The 19,560-nt window shown below is 41.7% G+C and overlaps 1 protein-coding gene across 1 annotated transcript in view; it reads left to right on the top strand.

The window, feature by feature from the left end:
* The window catches only part of B3GALT1 (beta-1,3-galactosyltransferase 1), a 413,993-nt gene extending 397,197 nt beyond the window's left edge, over positions 1-16,796 (top strand). Inside the window, exon 4 of the mRNA XM_087709492.1 lies at positions 12,858-16,796. Within this exon, the coding sequence (XP_087565618.1) occupies positions 13,081-14,073 (993 nt within the window). The 5' untranslated portion in view covers positions 12,858-13,080 and the 3' untranslated portion in view covers positions 14,074-16,796. The remainder of the gene's footprint in view (positions 1-12,857) is intronic.
* Positions 16,797-19,560: the final 2,764 nt, after the last annotated feature.

The raw sequence follows: 19,560 nt of genomic DNA, 5'->3' as shown, positions 1-19,560 counted from the left end.
CTGTTTTAGCTTCAGCACAGCCTGATTAGCACAAGCAGCTGATTGTCAGTTGGATCAGCTTCCTGACCATCAGCTGTTTCAGGCTGCAGAGATTGCCATTGCCTATTGCCGCCTCAGCACACCCCATTTTTGGCCTCTACATCCCATATTTGGCCTCCACACACCCCATTTTCTGCCCATTTCGATCCCCACCTTCAGAACGGGTGGAAAATGGGGCACATGGAGGCAGCAATAGGCAATAGCAATCCCTGCAGCCTGAAACAGCTGATGGTCAGGAGGCCGATCCAACCCCACAATCAGCTGCTTGTGCTAATCAGGCTATGCTGAAAGTGAAACTGAGATGGGATGTTTCAAGGAGGCAAATTGCTGGGAGGCAGAGCCAGATATTTTTTTCTTGTGTTAATGAGGCTGTGCTGAAACTGAAACAGGCTGTTTGCTGTTTGCTGCAAGGAGGCCAATTGCTGGGAGGCAGATTTTTTTTCTTATTTTCCTCCCCAAAAGCTAGGTGCGTCTTATACTTCAGAGCATCTTATACTCCAAAAAAATATGGTAACTCCTTTACCGGGCCTCTAATATGCAGCTTCTCTCTTTGTTTCTGATAGAAACTAGAAGAAAGAAAACAATTTGGTTAGTCTCCTTGTTTTTGCTTCATATTTCTCAGCCATGTCTGAGTCAGGCCAAACATTGATTGTGCATTAGAACCTGTTGAGCTTGAAGTATGGAAGGGGCTACACAGCCACAAAACACCTATAAAAATCAACAGATACTGTATATGGACAGATTATAATACCATCCTAGATTAAAGCAATGCCCCTAATTTCTGCAGATTTCTACACTTATGACTTTTTTTATTTAAAAAAGTATATTTAAAATGTAATTCTAATTCAGAGTAGAATTTGGTGACTAAGAATGTTAATTAAAAATGACACAGCTGGTTGGTTAAGAAAAACTGACAATTGCTCTCGATGTAGGCATTTTCTCAGAACAGAAGGCCAAAAGTGAGATTCAGATGTGCTCAGCAGGAGGACAGTTACGCAGCAAGGACTCTGAAGACTTAGCTTCACACATGCAAAAGTTCTGGCATCTCCCACTTTGAACAACTCAGGGAACCAAATGCATCCCTCTCTCTTTTTCTAAAACTCACTGACATGTTTCAATCCTTGAAAAGATAGGAGATCCTTTTGGGATCCAAGAGGGGCTGACCCTCCGTGGCTCTAGGCCAGTATTTTATGTGCCTACCTTTATGTGCCTACCTTGCATTCAATGGGTCCAGGATTCAATCACTGATCTGCTTTCAAGGAGAGCTAAAAAGATTATTTCTTAAAATCCCAGCTTCTGGTATCCTTTCAGAATATATACCTTTTTTTTTGCAGTATTGAATTGCTATGAGCAATTGAGTTTGTGGTCAAACCAGTGGTGGCATTCAGTTGGTTCGGATGGGTTGAGGCGAACCGATAATGGTTCTATGCTGTCCTATTTAGCCATGTTTTCTAAGCCTCACACATGCATACAAGCCATGCGCATGAGCAAAGCACATGCATGGAAGACCGCACACATGCCCAGAATGCACTCACAAAGCAAGTGTGCATGTGCTCGAACTCACAGTTTCGGTGCATAGCGAGCTGGTGGTAAAATTATGTGAAACCCATCTCTGGGTCAGACTTAATTTTATTCCCATTCAGCCTGACATCACCTATCTAAGGCCAGAGTTGAAATTAGGAATTCATTGGAAGATTATGGGGAGACACGTAAGGATGAGAAGTGAAAGGTTTCCGTGGCTAAAAAATAAAAATCAAAGTTCTTAGCATCTTGACCCTTTCTTTAGCCTTTGTTACATTTTAATTCAAGTTCAGTAGACTTTACCTTTCTTGGAATTTTCTTATCAATGTGCATAACTCCACAATGTGGAACTTGTAGGAAGCAGTGCATTTCTTTTTTATGTGTGTGTTTGATAGTACTTGTGCTTGTTCTTGGACTGAATCTTTTTACATGTTCACACAAATGAGGACTTTCCAGCATGTAAGCATCCAGGCAAAGATTAAGAGGAATGTGGATTTCAAGATAAGAATGCTTAAGTGCAGAGAGCAAAGCACCCAATTAGGTCAATCATTATTGCTTCACCTGACATCTTGATATGGGGATGGGGGGGGGGAGGTAGAAATTTCAGGAAAAAGGATAGAGAATACCAAATTCAGATTCATTCAAACAAACACCTTATTCAGTTTTGGCTACTTCTTTTTTCTTTAGCTAGGTGCCCCAAAGCCCACTGGTCGATTTAAGAATTTATATTTCTGAAAACATCTGACCAGAAATGTCACCAAATGCCACTCTTAAACCTGATGGTAATATGATAAATATGATAATATGATAAAACCTGATTTTTTTTGCAAAAAATCTCAAACATTTCAGCTGAAACTTGATCCTGTTTTATCCTGTTATAATGTGATGCATACATCATTTTAACACAAGCCATATTTTTTTCCCTCTGGATTTTAAAAAAATCATCTTGCTTGATTTAGAATTCCTGGAATCTCAAAAGTTTGCAATCATTGTATGTTTCTCTGTTTTGGTTGATCTAATAAAGATATTGATCGCAGCAATAAACAAATTGATTGATAATAGTGCATTGCATTATTATGAATTTTTTCCACGTCCTCAAATTCAACATTGCTGATTTTGCTTGTGTATCAAGCACTCATGTAGCTCCCTCCATCTTTAAATGTGAAATCTTTCTACCTCAAATTCACTCAAAACATTCCAAAAGTGTGTAACTTTGTGCTAGTCGAAGTTCCAAGATTCACAGCTTGTGGTTAATGCTAGATGAACTGTGGTCCTAACAAGGTCGCTGAATTGATCTTGGAGGTTTTGAAAAAAATCTAAGACAGATTAGACCTGCTGGGTTGGAAAACCACCAAGCAATCCTAAGATTATGGCCACAGAACAAAAATTTTTAAAAAATCATATAAAAAGACAATGGTAAAGCATTTCTATGTTGTTATGAAGTTAATGTCAGGGTTCCAAGTAACACCCCCAATGAAAGAAAACTCCGAGGCTTAAATTTCCTCAAAGTTCCACTTTATTAGAGATGTCATGTTGGCACATCTGGGAAGAGCCGAATCTGAAGGCTTCCAGGTTTTCCCCACCCAAAAGAAAGTTCAAATCCCTGCCCAGCACCCACAAGTCTATCACATGGCCCAATCCTTCATTGCCAAGAAGAAAGATTCCTCCCATCCACATCCGTCCAGGTGCAGGGACAAAGTGACCTTAAGTTTCTGAGAAAGAATGTTATTATGGCTACACATCACCCATACTCTATATAACTCCCCCTCCTGTTTTCCCACAGTAAAAAGTGTGGCAAGCCTGAAATCCAAAAAGTAATAGATGGCTTCCAGGTGTGACAGCTAAATTTTCCCACAGCATTAAATGTGGCAGATCTGAAGGCCCAATGCAACAGATGGCTTCCAGGCCTGGTAATGACATTTCCAGGGAATAACCAGCTGGACTTGAAGGAATCTTACAGCTCTTCTCATGCTCTGTGTCCTCTCCAAGCATATGGGAGAGAAAGCAGGTTCAAAACTCAAGTCTCCTGGATCACCACATTGGTCATTTCCCTGATGTTATAACCAGTGATGTTCAATAGGGACAAGGAAATATATTTGGAAACAATAAAATCTACAATTTACTACTTAATGGAGAGGCCTCAACTGGTAGCTGCCATGTTCTCCAGGTAGCTTCTCAGATATGCTAAAGCAGGGGTGTCAAACTCAAGGCCCACAGGACAGATTCAGCCCTTGGGGTGCTTAGATCTGGCTTGTGGGGATGCCCTGGAAAAGGCAAAGGCCCGGCCCACAGTGCCTCTTCGAGAAAAAAATGGGCCACGCATTTTCTTTAGTAGAGGGCTTCAGGAGGCCATCACGGCCAAAAATGGGACCCGGGGCTGTGCGCAGCCCCTCCCAGGCTCTGTGTTTGCTAGCAGAAGGCTAGCAAAACAAACTAAAAACAAAGCAAAAGGAGAAATGTTTCCCCTTTTGCATTTGAGCATGCAAAAAGGAACAGGGAAGGAGAAAGGGAAAGTGGAAAGGAAAAGAAAAAGAAGGGAAGAGGGGAAGAGTGCAAGGAAGAAAAAAGAAAAAGGGGAAGGAAAAAGAAGAGAAGGAAGGAGGGAAGGAGGAAGGAGATTATAATGAGAGGGAGGGAGGGTCTAAGGGAAATCCTGCCTTAGCACTTGGCCACCACAGGTGCCCCCAACATGAGTGACATAGAGCTGGTCACGCCTACCCCTCCCTCCTCCCCCCGAGGTCAAACACAACCTTGATGCAGCCCTCAATGCAATTGAGTTTGACACCCCTAAAGCTTCTTTCTAGTTAAACTTAATTCCTGATTTGTCCCATGAGAATCAAAAAGAGATACATTAATCTGTGATCTTCAGGACTCTCCCAAAGAACATTTGTTCTTTTAATGCAAACATTTGGAAGGATTTATCTCTAGTTTATATGTCAAGATCTGGTTTAATAAGTGAATCCCCCCCTATTCTCCATACAATTTCATTCAGCAGTCACCAACCAGTGATCCATGGACCACTGGTGGTCTGTGAGCAAATATTGGTGGTCCACTGAAAAATTATTTGCATTTTTTTATATTGCTTTAAATGCTATTTTTCTTTTTTTAAAAAAAAAAATCATATTAGTTGTCAGTGAGATTTACAATTATGAATTTAGTGGTCCCTGAGGTCCGAAAGTTGGTGACCCCAGGTTTAGGTAATACTTCAGCTATCCTTGCCCTGGTATTAGTTTCAGGATTTATCAGGTCATTCCTTTATTGAAAACCTGGCTGCACCAATGCTTCTGTATCATAAAGGCCATAATCATCCCTTATGAAAATCACCCCCACCCCCCAGCCTGCCACCTCCATTCTCATCTTTAGGAACATCAAAGAGATTAGACCTGGAGCAGAAAGAAACTCCATATCTGAAAGGCTGACTTATTACTGTGAGATAATTGAAGTGACTAGTGGCAAATATTGTCAACAGAGTTATTGGGAAGACGAGCGTTTGTTAATGGGTGTCGAAAGAGTCCTTGCCTGCAAAGAAAAGAGCGCAGAGAACACAGAAATGGCCTTTTGTGTTCGCTGCTTCAGGTTTTTATTATATTTAACAGAGATAAGAAGGAGAAAGGTTTTTGCTGGGTGAGCTCACCGATGAGAACGAATCTCAGTGGCTATGGTAACTGAAGGTGAAATGTGTCATTTGCATAAGCCCTCTGGGAGGCAATTTACATGTTAGCGCTGTAACCAATTGGGATTGACATAATCGTGGGCGACCTAACATACAACACAGAATCCGGGGAAATTCTAAGAATACTTCAGGGAGGCTGGGGAAAGGAAAAGCTTGATGCTTCTGGGACAGCACAGATAAAATATACAATTTTGTATAATAAATGTGAAAAAATGGCAAAGTACATACTTTGTATGAAAAAGATCTCAGGTTCTTCTCCTGGCCTTCTCCAGGAAAGACTCCCACTCAAAACTCTGAAGAACCAGCACTAACCAGCACTCAACATGTAAAGTGCTTCTCTCTATTATTCTTGCTGTATCTCCTTGGCGGTACAAGTGATAGTTAACTTTTTCCGGACTGAATGCCCGAAGTGCGCATGTATGAATGCATGCATGTGCGCCCAAGCCTCCAAAATGCAATCTGCATGCAGCCCCTGCACATTCTCCCTGCCCCCCATGCATGCACGTATGCCCTCTGCAAGTGACTCACCCCCTGCGCATGCGCGGCCGAGACCCAACGACCAGCTGACCAGCAGGAAGTGCATGCACATGCATGGCAGAGCTGAACTGGAGCGTCAGCTCACATGCCCAAAGAGAGGGCGCTGTGTACTACCTGTGACACGCATGCCATAGGTTCACCACCACGGAGCTATACCTACAGTACGTTTTCTGCTGCAGATCTCAATGGCAAAGCCATTAAGATGAGCAGGGAGCAGACAGGCATTCAGATGTTCCTAATTACACCTCCCAACTCCCATGCCAGCATTCATCTACATTCAGAGGACCATACTAGTCCTGCATGAAATTGTTCTCCACGATTGATCTTGGAAGTCAGTTAAGCTCCACCTACTCAGGTTGACCTCTCATGAATGAGGTTTGGCAAATTCTTGCCACCTTGATCTGTTTTTAGTAATAACTCACTACTGTTTCAAGGATATTCCAGTAATCTTAATCCTGTCCCTCTCATCCTCCTCCTCTTCTGCTTCCGTCAATCTTGCTGCCCAAACTACATTTTAGACTCCACAATCAGCCTATATGGGCCCAAAGAATGTGATTTTCTGCTGGCCGATTCCCAAGTGAGCAACCAGTCTTTGCTTTATTCAAGATTGATTGATGGTCTCTTCTTCCAGTCCATGATCCTGATAGTAGCTGTTTCCAAATTCATAATTCAATCATACCCGTTTCTCTTTCTCACTCAGTTTTCACAGTCATTCTTTACCACTGAAAACACCATTCTGATATCTGTTGGCGTTAGACCCCTCATGCTCTAATCTAAATTTGTCATAGCTTTTTCCACTGGTAATCTCCTCTTACACTTCTCCAATGCATTGTTTATCTTTAGTGTTGATAAAAAAAAATACCTTTTTCCCCCTCTGTCAATTATTTATGTGCAGTTTGGCATTACTTTTGTCTATTTAATATTTAACATCAGCCTGTTTTGTCCATTTTTTAGTTTTATAACAACTGAATCTTCTTCAGCGTTCTGTGCGCCTTCAGCATTTAGTCATGCCTGCCACATGACCACAGAGACTTCTTCAGACAGCGCTGGCTGTTTGGCTTTGAAACAGAGATGAGCACCGCCCCCTAGAGTCGGGAATGATAGCACATATATGTGAGGGGAACCTTTACCTTTAATCCTCTCCACGGTCAGCTAACAAAGTGGTATTGTCTATACAGTATATCTCAAATTATTAAAGACTTGATAGCGAATTTTAATTTCCAGATGACATTTCCCCCCACTCTTGCTATTCCTAAAATCTATGTGTCGTGTATATTTTTATAATATTTTTCTTCCTGAATAAGTCAAAGAAGAAAAATTGTATCAACTAGTTTAATTACCCCTTAGATTTTTAACTCTTTTAAACTTATGCTTGTAAACAAATTCCTTAATGTAATGGTGATGACGGTGGTGGAGTCTAAGCAATTTCACAGATTTCTGTCAACAATCCTAATTCTCAATAACAGCATTTGAAAACAATTTTACGTCACCATAGCGTGTGTGTCTGTGTGTATTTTCCCCAATCCAATTAAAGCAGTGTATTTTTCCAGAACTGGTTATTGAACTACTTCTAAGGCTCCTAAGATTGGCCATTCTGGCTGGTTGGTAACTAAAACCAAAAGCTACCAAAAGGTGTAATTTAACAGCAGCTGAAAAGTTAAAACGTTGTAACTTAAAATAAGTAGCTAAAAGTCTATGGCGATTCTCAGTCATCTAGGTCATGATTCTCAGTCATCTCAGTCATTTAGGTCACAAAGATGCTTTTTCAGGAGACAACTGGACTTTCTTGGTTTTTCTTGTTCAGCTTCTTGGATGAGAAGTGAAAGGTCTTCAAAGAAAAAAAACAAGAAAGTCCATTTGCCTCCTGAAAAAGCACCTTTAGGATTTAAAAGAAGTATCCCAAAAGTGGCGCAGTGGTTAGAATGCAGTACTGCAGGCTACTTCTGCTGACTGCCAACTGACTGCAATTTGGCAGATCGAATCTCACCAGGTTCAAAGTTGACTTAGCATTCCATCCTTCTGAGGTGGGTAAAATGAGGACCCAGATTGTTGGGGGCAAAAAGGCTAACTCTGTAGACCACTTGGAGAGGGGTGCGAAGTACTGTGAAGTGGTGTATACTGTGTTTCCCTGACAATAAGACAGGGTCTTATTTTCTTTTGCCTCCCCCCCCCCCGAAATAAGCGCTTGGCCTTATTTTTGGGGAGGTGTTATTTTTTGGGGGGAGGTGCATGACATCCCTTAACCTTAGCCCATAGCCCACGGATCAGCTGATCCAGAGAGGGCTGGAAGTTCTTTCTCTGTTTCTGGCACACTCTTGCCAGCCCTAGGATCGCTAGGGTTTGTGGAAGCAGCCTCCAAGAGGCCGTTCCGCATGGATGGCAGATGCCTGTGGGACACGTAGGGCATGTTCCCCGCATTTCCCCTCTCCAGGAAATGGTGGGGACTGGCTGTGCGTGAATTTAAATATTTTAGAGGACGACTTATTTTCAGGGGAGGGCTTCTTTTAGCGCATGTGCTGAAAAGATCGATTAGGCTTATTATCCAGGGAAGTCTTATTTTCAGGGGGGAAAGGGTACATCTAAGTGCTATTGCTAATAATCATTCCTCTGATTTCATTAAATGATCACCATGACTAGGTGTCAGGTTTTTGAAAGATGCCCTAATTATGCTTTACTAATAATGCTTTATGTGTTTCATTGGATTTTGGCAATATAAATAAAAAAGCAGCATTTGTAAAGTCATATTTTTAAAAAAACCTAAAAACTAAAAATTATCTTAACAGCAACAAGGTTTTTCTTACAACACTTAGCATTTCCTTGTTTTGTTTTCTTATTATGGGAACAAATGCCTTTGTGAATAAAGAAGCTGGACTTTAAAACATGATATATAAGTAGGTCTGTTTCCATTTCTGTACAAAGAGTGTTTGAACAATTACCGCACAGCTCTTTGAAGTAAAGTACCTCTCGTTTCATCTTTGCAGCATCAACTATAAAGAACAGCTTTTTGGTCTGGGGCTCTCCCATGGCAATTGTCATTTGTGTTTTACTAGAAATGTGAATTCTGAATGTTTTCTGCGGCTGTTTCATGTGAAACAGAACCCACGAAGATTATAGATCCTCTGAGATGCTGCTGGGTTGCAACGTGAATCTCTGAAGGCAAATGAACTTATTAACTGTACAACCTCCGTACAGTTTGACAGCTTCCCTGGCATGAACCATTCTGTCTTGGAATTACAGAGACATCTGGAAAAAAACCAACTTTATGACATACAAGGGATATTTTTTTAGGAAAGAAAGATAAATCTTACCATCCCGGGTAAACTAAGGATGGCAGATAAGATGAGTTTCTTCTTTACATGTAGTCCTTGTTTAGCAACTGCCTCAGGCAGCAGTTGTTCACAGTTACAGCAGTAATGAAGAAGTAACTTTGTGACCAATGGTTACAGCAGTAATGAAGAAGTAACTTTGTGACCTTTGCAGCAATGATGATGATATTCATTATAGCAATAGCAATAGCAGTTGGACTTATATACCGCTTCATAGGGTTTTCAGCCCTCTCTAAGCGGTTTACAGAGTCAGCATATTGCCCCCACAGTCTGGGTCCTCATTTCACCCACCTCTGAAGGATGGAAGGCTGAGTCAACCTTGAGCCGGTGATATTAGAACCGCTGAACTGCAGATAACAGTCAGCTGAAGTGGCCTGCAGTACTGCACCCTAACCACTGCACCACCTCGGCTCCTATAGAACCGGACACATTCAGTTGTGTCCGGTTCTAGGCCAACCTCTCAAACATATGTTCCCCATTGCATTCAGTTAGTATTGTCCTGTGCCTGACCCCTTTGTTTCTCTCCTCCTCTTCAGCAGAGTAGAGAGATTGCCTAAACAAGCTAACTCCTCCTTTTCTCTGTAGTGCAAGGGTGTCAAACTCAAGGCCCAGGAACCAGATCCAGCTGGCAGGGTACTTACAGCAGGGTCACCCTGGAAATAGCAAAGGACTGGCCCACAGTGCCTCTGCAAGTGAAAATGGAGCTCGGGAGGGCCACATGCAGTACTCCCAAGCTCCATTTTCGCTGGCAGAGGGTTGCAAGAAAGCCTTCACCACCAAAAATGGAGCTCGGGAGCCTGTTTTTGCTGGCAGAGTGCTCAGACTACCACAGGGCCCCCTGACACGAGTGATGTCGAGCTGGCCATGCCCATCCTGGCCACACCCACCCCAGCCCCCTGAGGTCAAACACAACCCAGATGTGCCCCTCATTGAAATTGAATTTTACACCCCTGCTGTAGTGCATCTCTAAACAGTGCTAACTGCAAGCGAACAAAACTCAACTCAGGGACTTTAATTAGATGATTATAATGTGCTGCCAGCTCTTCGCTAGAATTGACTAAAATTGGGGGGGGGGAACCCTAATCAATTTAGGCAGTCAGTCTAGGGCATTTCCTTCAATGTCTATTCTCCATAGAGTGCCTGCTTACTCTCTTGCAATCCCTTTCTCTCCTCTGAATGTAAATGCACCACTAGTGTGAACATTCCAAAGAGGGGGGAGGGGGAAAAGGCCTATAACAGGGGTGTCAAACTTGCATCATCATGGAGTCGTCACGTGACATATTGCAACTTTCCCCCCCCTTCACTAAACTGGGCTTGGGCGTGGCCAGCGCATGATGCATCTGGCCCGCAGGCCGCACGTTTGACCTATCTGGCCTATCAGGTTTCCCTTTTCCTTGGACTCTTCATGAGTTGAAATTTGTTAACCTTCCCTGCCATTTGGACTCACCCAGCTGTTTGGAGTTGCATCTTCTGAGCTGTAAAAGCAACGGAAAGCTGAAGTAAAATCCTAAGTACAGTTGTGATAATGTGATTTTTCACTTTGCAACCATTTAATGACTGAAGCGCTGGTCCCAATTGCAGTCAATAAACAGGGATTGCTGCCAAACCCTTAATCATGTCCTTATTGATCTTACCATCAGTGTACATTGTCTAACCAAGCCAAAAACAATACAGGGTAAAATAATAATTTAGTGACTTTAAAACAATTGACAGAACGCAGACAATAATTTTTTAAAAAAAACCATTTAATCACGGCAATTAAACCAAAAGAGAGCAGCCATTTATAACCACCTTTCAGATAAAGAGGCTTTGCTACCACCTGCCCTCAAAATCTTACATTCTGGCACTTCGCTAACAAAGGCAATTGTGTGACCCTAAATATTACTACATTTTGTTATATGTGTAAAAGCTGTGTCCTGCTAAGGGCTCTAATTGCTTATGCAATCTTGAAATCATGGTCTTTTTGGTCTATCACAGAGGTGATATTCTACCGGATTGGACCAGTTCGCCCCCACTCCCTCCCCAACCAGTAGCAGAAATTATTATATGTCAGTGTATAAGAAAGTATGAGCTGGGATAGCCATAACAACAAGTCAATCAAAGGGAACTGTTTGGTGACTAAGAAACAGGATCTGTTGCGAGCCATGTGAGGCACCTCGGAGCCTGGTGTGGCTTAGCTTGATTGATCTGTATGTATGTGTATGTATGTGTGTGTGTGTGTGTGTGTGTGTGTGTGTGTGTGTGTTTGGCCTTGAATTACATATTCTATAGCAGTGATGGCTAACCTTTTTGTCGCCGAGTGTTGAAAGCGCACATGCAAGTACCCATAATGCAATGCATGTGTGACCCCCCCCCCCATGATCCCCCATGCATGCATTCATGACCCCGGGTGCTCCCACCCCCACACAACCCCCTGTATGTGCCCCCCATTCATGCACGCATGCTCCCTGCAACCCCCACCCCTCATGCATAAGTGTATGACCCCCCTGCATGCACCCCACCCCTGTGCATACACACATAACCCCCTGACATGCGCCCCCACACATGCATCCCGCCCCCCACGCATGCATGGCAGAAACCCTAAAACCAGCTAGCCAGCAGGAGCCACATGCACATGCTTGGTAGAGCTAAGCTGGGGTGACGGCTTGCGTGCCCACAGAGAGGGCTGTGCATGTCCCTTGTGGCCCGTGTGCCATAGGTTCACCATCACATTCTATAGCTTCTCTGATTCTGTGCTTCTGCTTCTTGTCCTTGTCCTTGCTGCCACATTGCAAGAGCTGCATGGGTCTTCTATACATGCATCATGTTTTATATTATTGTATATAAACAAGTTTCTTCTATGAATGAATCCTGATAAATTATTTACTTGTGCGCTGGTGGGATTTATGCAAACATTATAGACTCAGAATACATGCAAATAAAAGCATCTATAAATAGAAATGATACTTATATAAATACAAATTCTTTGTATTAAATTGTTTTCTTGACTTTTGTAGTATGTTGTGCTGGGTATGTTTTCCTCTAAGCTTCTTAGAGTTGTCTGAGAAATTACAACAGAGAAGTACCTTAAATAATTAACAGTGCAATCTTAATCCCAGACCATGTAGCTCAACTACAGTTACTGTCAGATTAATGGCATATGACTGCTCTTAAATATCTATTAGGTCCAACAACTCCGCACTCTCTCTTTCCTTTTGTAAGATTGTTGTTCATGTGACTCAATTCCTGCTAGGAGTTTGCCTCAAACTAAACCAACTTGAATATCAATTTCAGGATGGGTATTTTATAGTTTGCTGAAGGAGGAATGACTTAGAGCTGTTCACCGTGATTTGGACAAGATTTCTTAAAGTACTTAAATACTAGATTTCTTAAAGTAGTTAAGCCAGAGATGGTATTCCGCCAGTTCTGACTGGTTCAACCGAACCGGGAGCGGAAATTGCGGGTGGCTCTGCCCACCCGCCCCAGCTCTACGGCATCCTATTTAGGCCCCCTTTTTAGGCAAAGCGCATACATGGAAGGCAGAGCGCATGCGTGGATGCGCACTCACATTTGCAAAAGTGAGTAGGGAAGGTAAGTGAATGCCACCCCTGAGTTAAACAAACAGTGTTCTTACATTCATATCACTCTGCTTATTAACTATGTTCGGCACAAACTGGGATGGTTATAATTTAGCATTTTACATCAGCTTTGCAGGTCGGCTCTTTGGATATCAGAATAAAACAGCACCATCAATAAGCCTTTTCTTCATTTATGTTTTTCAGAAATAACACCTCACCCCCAAGACATGGAAGCTATCATTAGACTGGGCAAGAAAACACATCCCTCTAAAAAACTTTCCATGGATTTCTGTGAGCAAGTGCCATGCTGTTATTGTGTCAGGCTGTTAAAATCTGAAAAATAACATGCTGCCTCTGTCAGACCAAGTGAAGCAAGTGGCAAGAAGACAATTGGTTCATTCTGTTGATTAGAAGAGCTTCAGGAACAATGCCTTCAAAAGTCTCGTGTTTATATGTCTTGACAGTTGTGTGTTGGGCAAGTGCTTTGTGGTACTTAAGCATAACACGTCCCACTTCCTCCTACACCTCCTCTTACACTGTTCACAAAACGTATGACAGCATCTCAATGGCTCGAAAAAATGTTTCCTTTGGGAACATAAGGACTCGACCAATAAACCCACATTCATTTGATTTTCTCATCAATGAGCCAGAGAAGTGTGAGAAGAACACTCCCTTTTTGGTTATTCTAATCAGCACAACACACAAAGAGTTTGATGCGCGACAAGCCATCCGGGAGACATGGGGAGACGAGAACAACTTCAAAGGCATTAAGATCTCGACTCTTTTTCTTCTGGGGAAAAACACAGACTCTGTGTTAAACCAGATGGTTGAGCAAGAAAGTCAAATTTTTCACGACATCATTGTGGAAGATTTCATTGACTCATATCATAACCTGACCCTGAAAACATTAATGGGGATGAAGTGGGTGGCCACGTTTTGTTCAAAAGCCAAGTATATCATGAAAACAGACAGCGACATTTTCGTAAATATGGACAACCTTATTTACAAGTTGCTAAAACCGAACACCAAGCCAAGACGAAGGTACTTTACTGGCTACGTCATCAACGGAGGCCCCATCAGGGATGTCCGGAGCAAATGGTACATGCCTAGGGACTTGTATCCTGACAGCAACTATCCGCCATTTTGCTCAGGCACAGGCTATATATTTTCTGCCGATGTAGCAGAGATGATTTACAAAACTTCCCTCCATACTAGACTCCTTCATCTTGAGGACGTTTATGTGGGACTCTGTCTGCGGAAGCTTGGCATCCATCCTTTCCAAAACAGTGGCTTCAATCACTGGAAGATGGCCTACAGCCTGTGCAGATACCGGCGTGTTATTACGGTACATCAGATATCCCCTGAGGAAATGCACAGGATTTGGAATGATATGTCCAGCAAGAAGCATCTCAGATGTTAGGACTTTTTGAGATGTAAATACTTTGGTTCTTGTTATACAAATAGAGAGCAAACAGACAATGAGGTGTTCACTTCTAGGAGGAAAAAAATATCTTAATAATATTTTGGTTGGCCGGTCTCCCCAGCTATAACTTCTGGTTTACAAACTGCAGGTCCTAATATTATGGTGTTATTCACATCAGTCCAAACAAACAAAAGAGGCATTTGTCTTGTCTAGTCTATCCAGCATATGCATAAGAAGATGAGCATAACAAGCATAACATAAACATTCATTCCCATCAGAAAGGAACCCTTCTGTAAGGCAATGGTGGGTCATTGGTTATGAGGAAAATTCACCTTCACAGAAATCAATTTTTAAAAATGCAGGCTGAAATGGTGCCATGATAGGCTTCTATTCCAAATTAAATGCCACATTATCACCAAAGAGCCCTTGCATCAAGATGGGGAGCCACAATAAGGCTTCTTCTAGTTAAAATGGGACTAGATACTCCACCCCACCCCTCCCCAAAGAATAGTCCATCCTATAACCACCTGAGCCATGAGGACCAAAAAGTCTGAAAGAAAATGAGCAGGTAAACTTGAAAATAGCAATAGCACTTAGACTTATATACCACTTCATAGTGCTTTTACAGCCCTCTCTAATTGGTTTACAGAGTCAGCCTATTTTCCCCAACAATCTGGGTCCTCATTTTACCCATCTCGGAAGGATGGAAGGTTGAGTCAACCTTGAGCCTGGTAAGGTTTGAACTGCCAAATTACAGGCAGCCGGCAGGCAGCAGAAGTAGCCTGCAGTACTGCACTCTAACCACTGCGCCACTGTGGCTCTCTCATGATAGGATTCAGAGTGCATATTGTATAGATTGGTGTCCATGCATCACCTCTTCCAATGACCCAACCATTTCCCCCTAAATTCAGATATGAGTAGCAGCTGAGGTAATAAATGGACCATAGCTAAGAGTAATTTGTTTTCAAAGTTACTATTTTATATATGGAAACATGTCAGTGTTTGAACACAAGCCTTTTGGATTCCTGTCTCCTCATTTAAAAACCCTACTTCCACTTAGCAAAAGTAGGCCTTATTGAAATCAACTGACCTCCTTTGATTAACAATAAGTGTTGTCAGTAACGATAAATGTATGGACAAACCAACAACCAATGAAACCGTGCCAGAGACCAAAGGAGAGGTTTAATTTTCCGGAATAAGATTGGCGAGAGATGGACTTCAGGATAGGAAACTTGAGGTTGGATCCTTCTTACTGTCATTATAAATGACACCCAAGACTAGCTGATCTGGTATCAAAACTCTTGGAAATCCAACTCTTGGAGATTGGAGACAAGTTTTTTAAAGGAGTTCAAAAGGAGTTGGTCCATGGAGTGTAGCAAGGGAACAATAGAACCTATATCCTTTACTACTATCCATCCTGTGGAAGAGGAAATTTAAAAATATGTTGATACCAACATCTCTCTCTCTCTCTTTCCTACTGTTTTTTCAAAGCATGGAGATCACATACCCTTCACAGTTGGGTAGGCTACCATTCCAAATTAGATTGTTCTGTCCCAATTTAAAATATTCTCCAGAATGTAGTCATAGATAATTTTCTTCATTGTAACAACCTTGCCAAATGCAAGATCTACTCCTTGCCATCTATAAAGCTAAGGTGTCAAAAGGTATCGGTAATAATGTCAATTTAGTGATGAAGAAATGTTTGAAATCTCACAGGTGTTTAAAGGGGGAAATTGCTAAATGCTGTCATTACTTCCCTTTTAACAATGGAAGTACTTGCTTTTAATGTTGTTTACTAATTGAAAATCAACGGTGCCACTTTATTTGCAGGAATAGTGTTTAAAAAATCAGTAGACATGCCGCATAACTAAGGAAGGAATTAGCATTACTGTGATGTAACCAAATGCTAATAAACAATATGTGTAATTATGGATTGGAAGATAAGAAAGTTCACAACCAAAATTCTGAATGGAACAGTGTTAAAAACATAAATAGTTTATTGCAATGTCTGAGATTCTCAGTCATCCAGGTCATGGTTGTCCCAAAGGTGCTTTTTTCAGGAGGCATCTGGACTTTCTGGTTTTTCTTTGAAGATGTTTCCCTTCTCGTCCAAGAAGCTTCTTCAGCTCTGACTGGATGGACCAAGAAGTCCAGTTATTGCAACACTTTGCTTTTTAAGAAGTTCGTGTGTATTTTTAAGTATAAAGAATGCCCACTGGGATTATAGATCTGTATGCTTTAAAGAAGCGTGAGGGAGGGAACTAAAAGGGCCATGAGTTAAATTTATTTATTCCTCATTTGTGCCCATCCAAATGGCTTTATCAATGGTAACCTTTGAAATCGACAACCATCACAATTTGACAGACATGCTGGTATTTTATTCATTTACAATACAAAACTCTGTTTGACATTGTGGACAGTGGTAATGGATAGTATTTAAAAAGCCAAAAGATATCATGTTTATGGAATCCAAGTTCAGTTTGGTGATTGACTTATTCTCCAAAGCACCAAAGGGGCAGTAGAAGACGTAACTGGGGGTAGAAACTTGTTTTAAAGTGATCCAACCTAGAAGTAAGTAACAGGAATAAGAATTAACAGGAATAAGAACACAGGAAATGGGTACAAATAAATGGGGACAGTAGTAGGATAGGGACATTAGGCACACTGGTGCACTTATACATGCCCCTACCGACCTCTTAGGAATGGGTGAGGTCAACAGTAGACAGCTATGGGGGTTTGAGGATATAACAGCGGAGTCAGATAGAGCATTCCAGGCATTGACCACTCTGTTGCTGAAGTCGTATTTTCTGCAATCAAGTTTGGAGCTTGTGTTTGTATCTATTGTGTGCTTGTGTATTATTGCGGTTGAAGCTGAAGTAATCATTGACAGGTAGGATGTTGTAGCAGATAATTTTGTGTATTACGCTTAGGTCAGACTGTAGGTGGCGTAATTCTAGGTTGACCAAGCCCAAAATTTCGAGCCTGGTGGCATAAGGTATTCTGTTGCGAGTAGAGGAGTGGAGGACTCTTTTGGTGAAATACCTCTGGACTCGCTCAATTGTGTTAATGTCCGACATACAGTGCGGATTCCAGATTTTAATCAGAATGAATAAGAGAGATAATTCCTTGAGATGAGTAGCAAGCAGCAGTGACTGAATGCATCCTGAATCAAAGATCTCTTTTAGGCACCCTTCATTGGATTTTTTGGACATCTTACTCCACTTGATTGCTAGTATATTTTTGAACGTGCTTAGTATGATTGGATAAATCATAATTCATGAATAGTGGAGATATGTCTAAGAACACCTACATTAATACCTACTAGGTTCCCAACCCTCCTTGACATATACATATGTCTAGGAATGCTTTAGAGCCAGCACAAGCCTATGTTTCGTTCCAACGTATGCTTAGTTGTCTAGGGTGGGGTGGGTGAAGCCAAAGTAAATGGATAAGGGCATAAGAGAGAGAGAGCTTAATCAATTGAGGAGAAGACAGAAGGCAGAACATCTTTTAGGAAATGAGGGCTTCATGTCAATGTTTAGCATGGCAACTATTCTGTGAAGAGGAAAGCCACCTCCCTGCTGAAGCAACCATTTTGTGAGAAAGGCCACAGATGGTCTCAGGAATTCACTAACTCAAAAAAATTGTCTATCCTGAGTCCTGAATGTCTTTTTATTGTGTTCAGTGATTGCAGTGATCGAAGAAGTGTATGAAACACCCTGCATAGACCATACAGTATATGCTATTATTTAATTACTATGGTCATGTGCAGCAACTACATAATTCGGCCAGCCAAAGGAGATGGATGTTGCTTGATAGCAGCTCCTCTTTAAGTGGAAAGGCAACTGATTAATCCCTTTTATCTTATGCATAGAACAAGGCTGTCACTCACTAAATTGTTAGTCCATATTGTTAGATTTTAAATTTGTTTCAGAAATGATCATTAGGCACTGCTCAATATAGTTTCCATATAGTCCTTGCAAAGGAAGTCACTTCTAAGTATTCTAAGTAAAGAAATAAATCAAGTCCCAGGCAGTTACCTATCAGAGGGTATATAATACAGCCAAAACCAAGATCTCAAGGGCCTAAAAGTTCTTCAGAATAACAGAGTTGGAAGGGACCTTGGAAGTCTTCTAATCCAACTCACCACTCCGGAAACCTACTGCTCAGGGAACCTGCTGTCCCACTGCTCAGGAAACCCTATATAATTTCAGACAAATGGTTGTCCAAACTCTTATTAAAAACTTCCAGTGTTAAAGCCCAAGTTGCAAGCCCAAACTTACAACTTCTGGAGGCAAGTTGTTCCACTGATGAATTGTTCTGTTAGGAAATTTCTCCTTAGTTCCATGGCTTCTCGTCCTGCCCTCGGGTGCTTTGGAGAATAGCTTGACTCCCTCTTCTTTATGCCAACCCTTGAGATGTTGGAACACTGCTATCATGTCACCCTGTGGCCTGCTTTAATTATGAAAAAGGATCAATTGCACTTATAGATCAAAAGGCTTAGCAACAGAAGAGCAGAATTCAAGCCACAAAGAAGCTTTGAATTGCACTGAGCACACATTAACATATATTAAAATCTTTAAAGTGTTATTTAACTGGTTCTTCTTGTGTCAAATAGTTGGCTTGTCCAGTGTTTCCTGGCTTTTTTAATTGCCCTTTGCACCACTGCTTAGATAAGGGGACGTTAACAATGTAAGCTGAGATTTAAAAAAAAACTTTTTCTCTCATGTCAAATCTTGACTTCTCTAAATGGCTCACTGATCATTTTCCTCTGGTAGACTTTCTTTTTCTGATAGGAAGGAAAAACAAAGTAGCAATGAACCTTTACAATAAGTTGGTATTTGAGGGGCAAAATGATCGGTCTTCTTTGGCCATCCTTGTTGGTTATAAAGAAATTGCTGTGAGTTTGGAGAACATGGGGCTGAGAAAATCTGATCTACAGATGCTACTTTATCCAAGTCCACTGTATTTCCACATAACACTTTCCTACCCCTGTATTCCACTCTCTCAATAGTCCTACCATCCATATCACTTCATCGTGGGAGGGATCAAGATGGATTATGGGTTAACTTCACCTCTTACGGAAAGTTCTTGGGCACCATGACGGCATGACACTGACAGGAGAGACATGAGCAGAAAGGAGAGCTTGGCTTGGGCTGGAAATTCACCCCCTGAAAAAGAGGCAAATATCACCACCTTTCCTGCACTTTGCTCCTGTCATAATTGGCAGCAAATCCCAAGAGATCCAAAATGAGAGTGCAAGAGGGATAGGCCAAGCATTCAGGGTGGAGCTCCATTTTAAAAACAAACAAACAAAAAACAGTAGTAGGCAGGGGTGGGTTCCGGCAGGCACTACTGTCGGTTTGCTTGTATATGCGCCACATGTGCGTGCAATAAAAATGCTTTTGCATATTTGCAGAAGCAAAAAACAAGATTGGCGGCGCCTACAACACCATCCAAGGTGGCGCAGTGGTTAAATGCAGC

The sequence above is a fragment of the Thamnophis sirtalis genome, unplaced genomic scaffold (assembly GCF_051295495.1).
Source record: "Thamnophis sirtalis isolate CommonGarterSnake01/CBP01778 unplaced genomic scaffold, rThaSir2_p1.2 scaffold_1, whole genome shotgun sequence".
Lineage (NCBI taxonomy): Eukaryota > Metazoa > Chordata > Lepidosauria > Squamata > Natricidae > Thamnophis > Thamnophis sirtalis.
The sequence above is the reverse complement of the archived record's forward strand: the minus strand, read 5'-3'. Positions and strand labels throughout refer to the sequence as shown.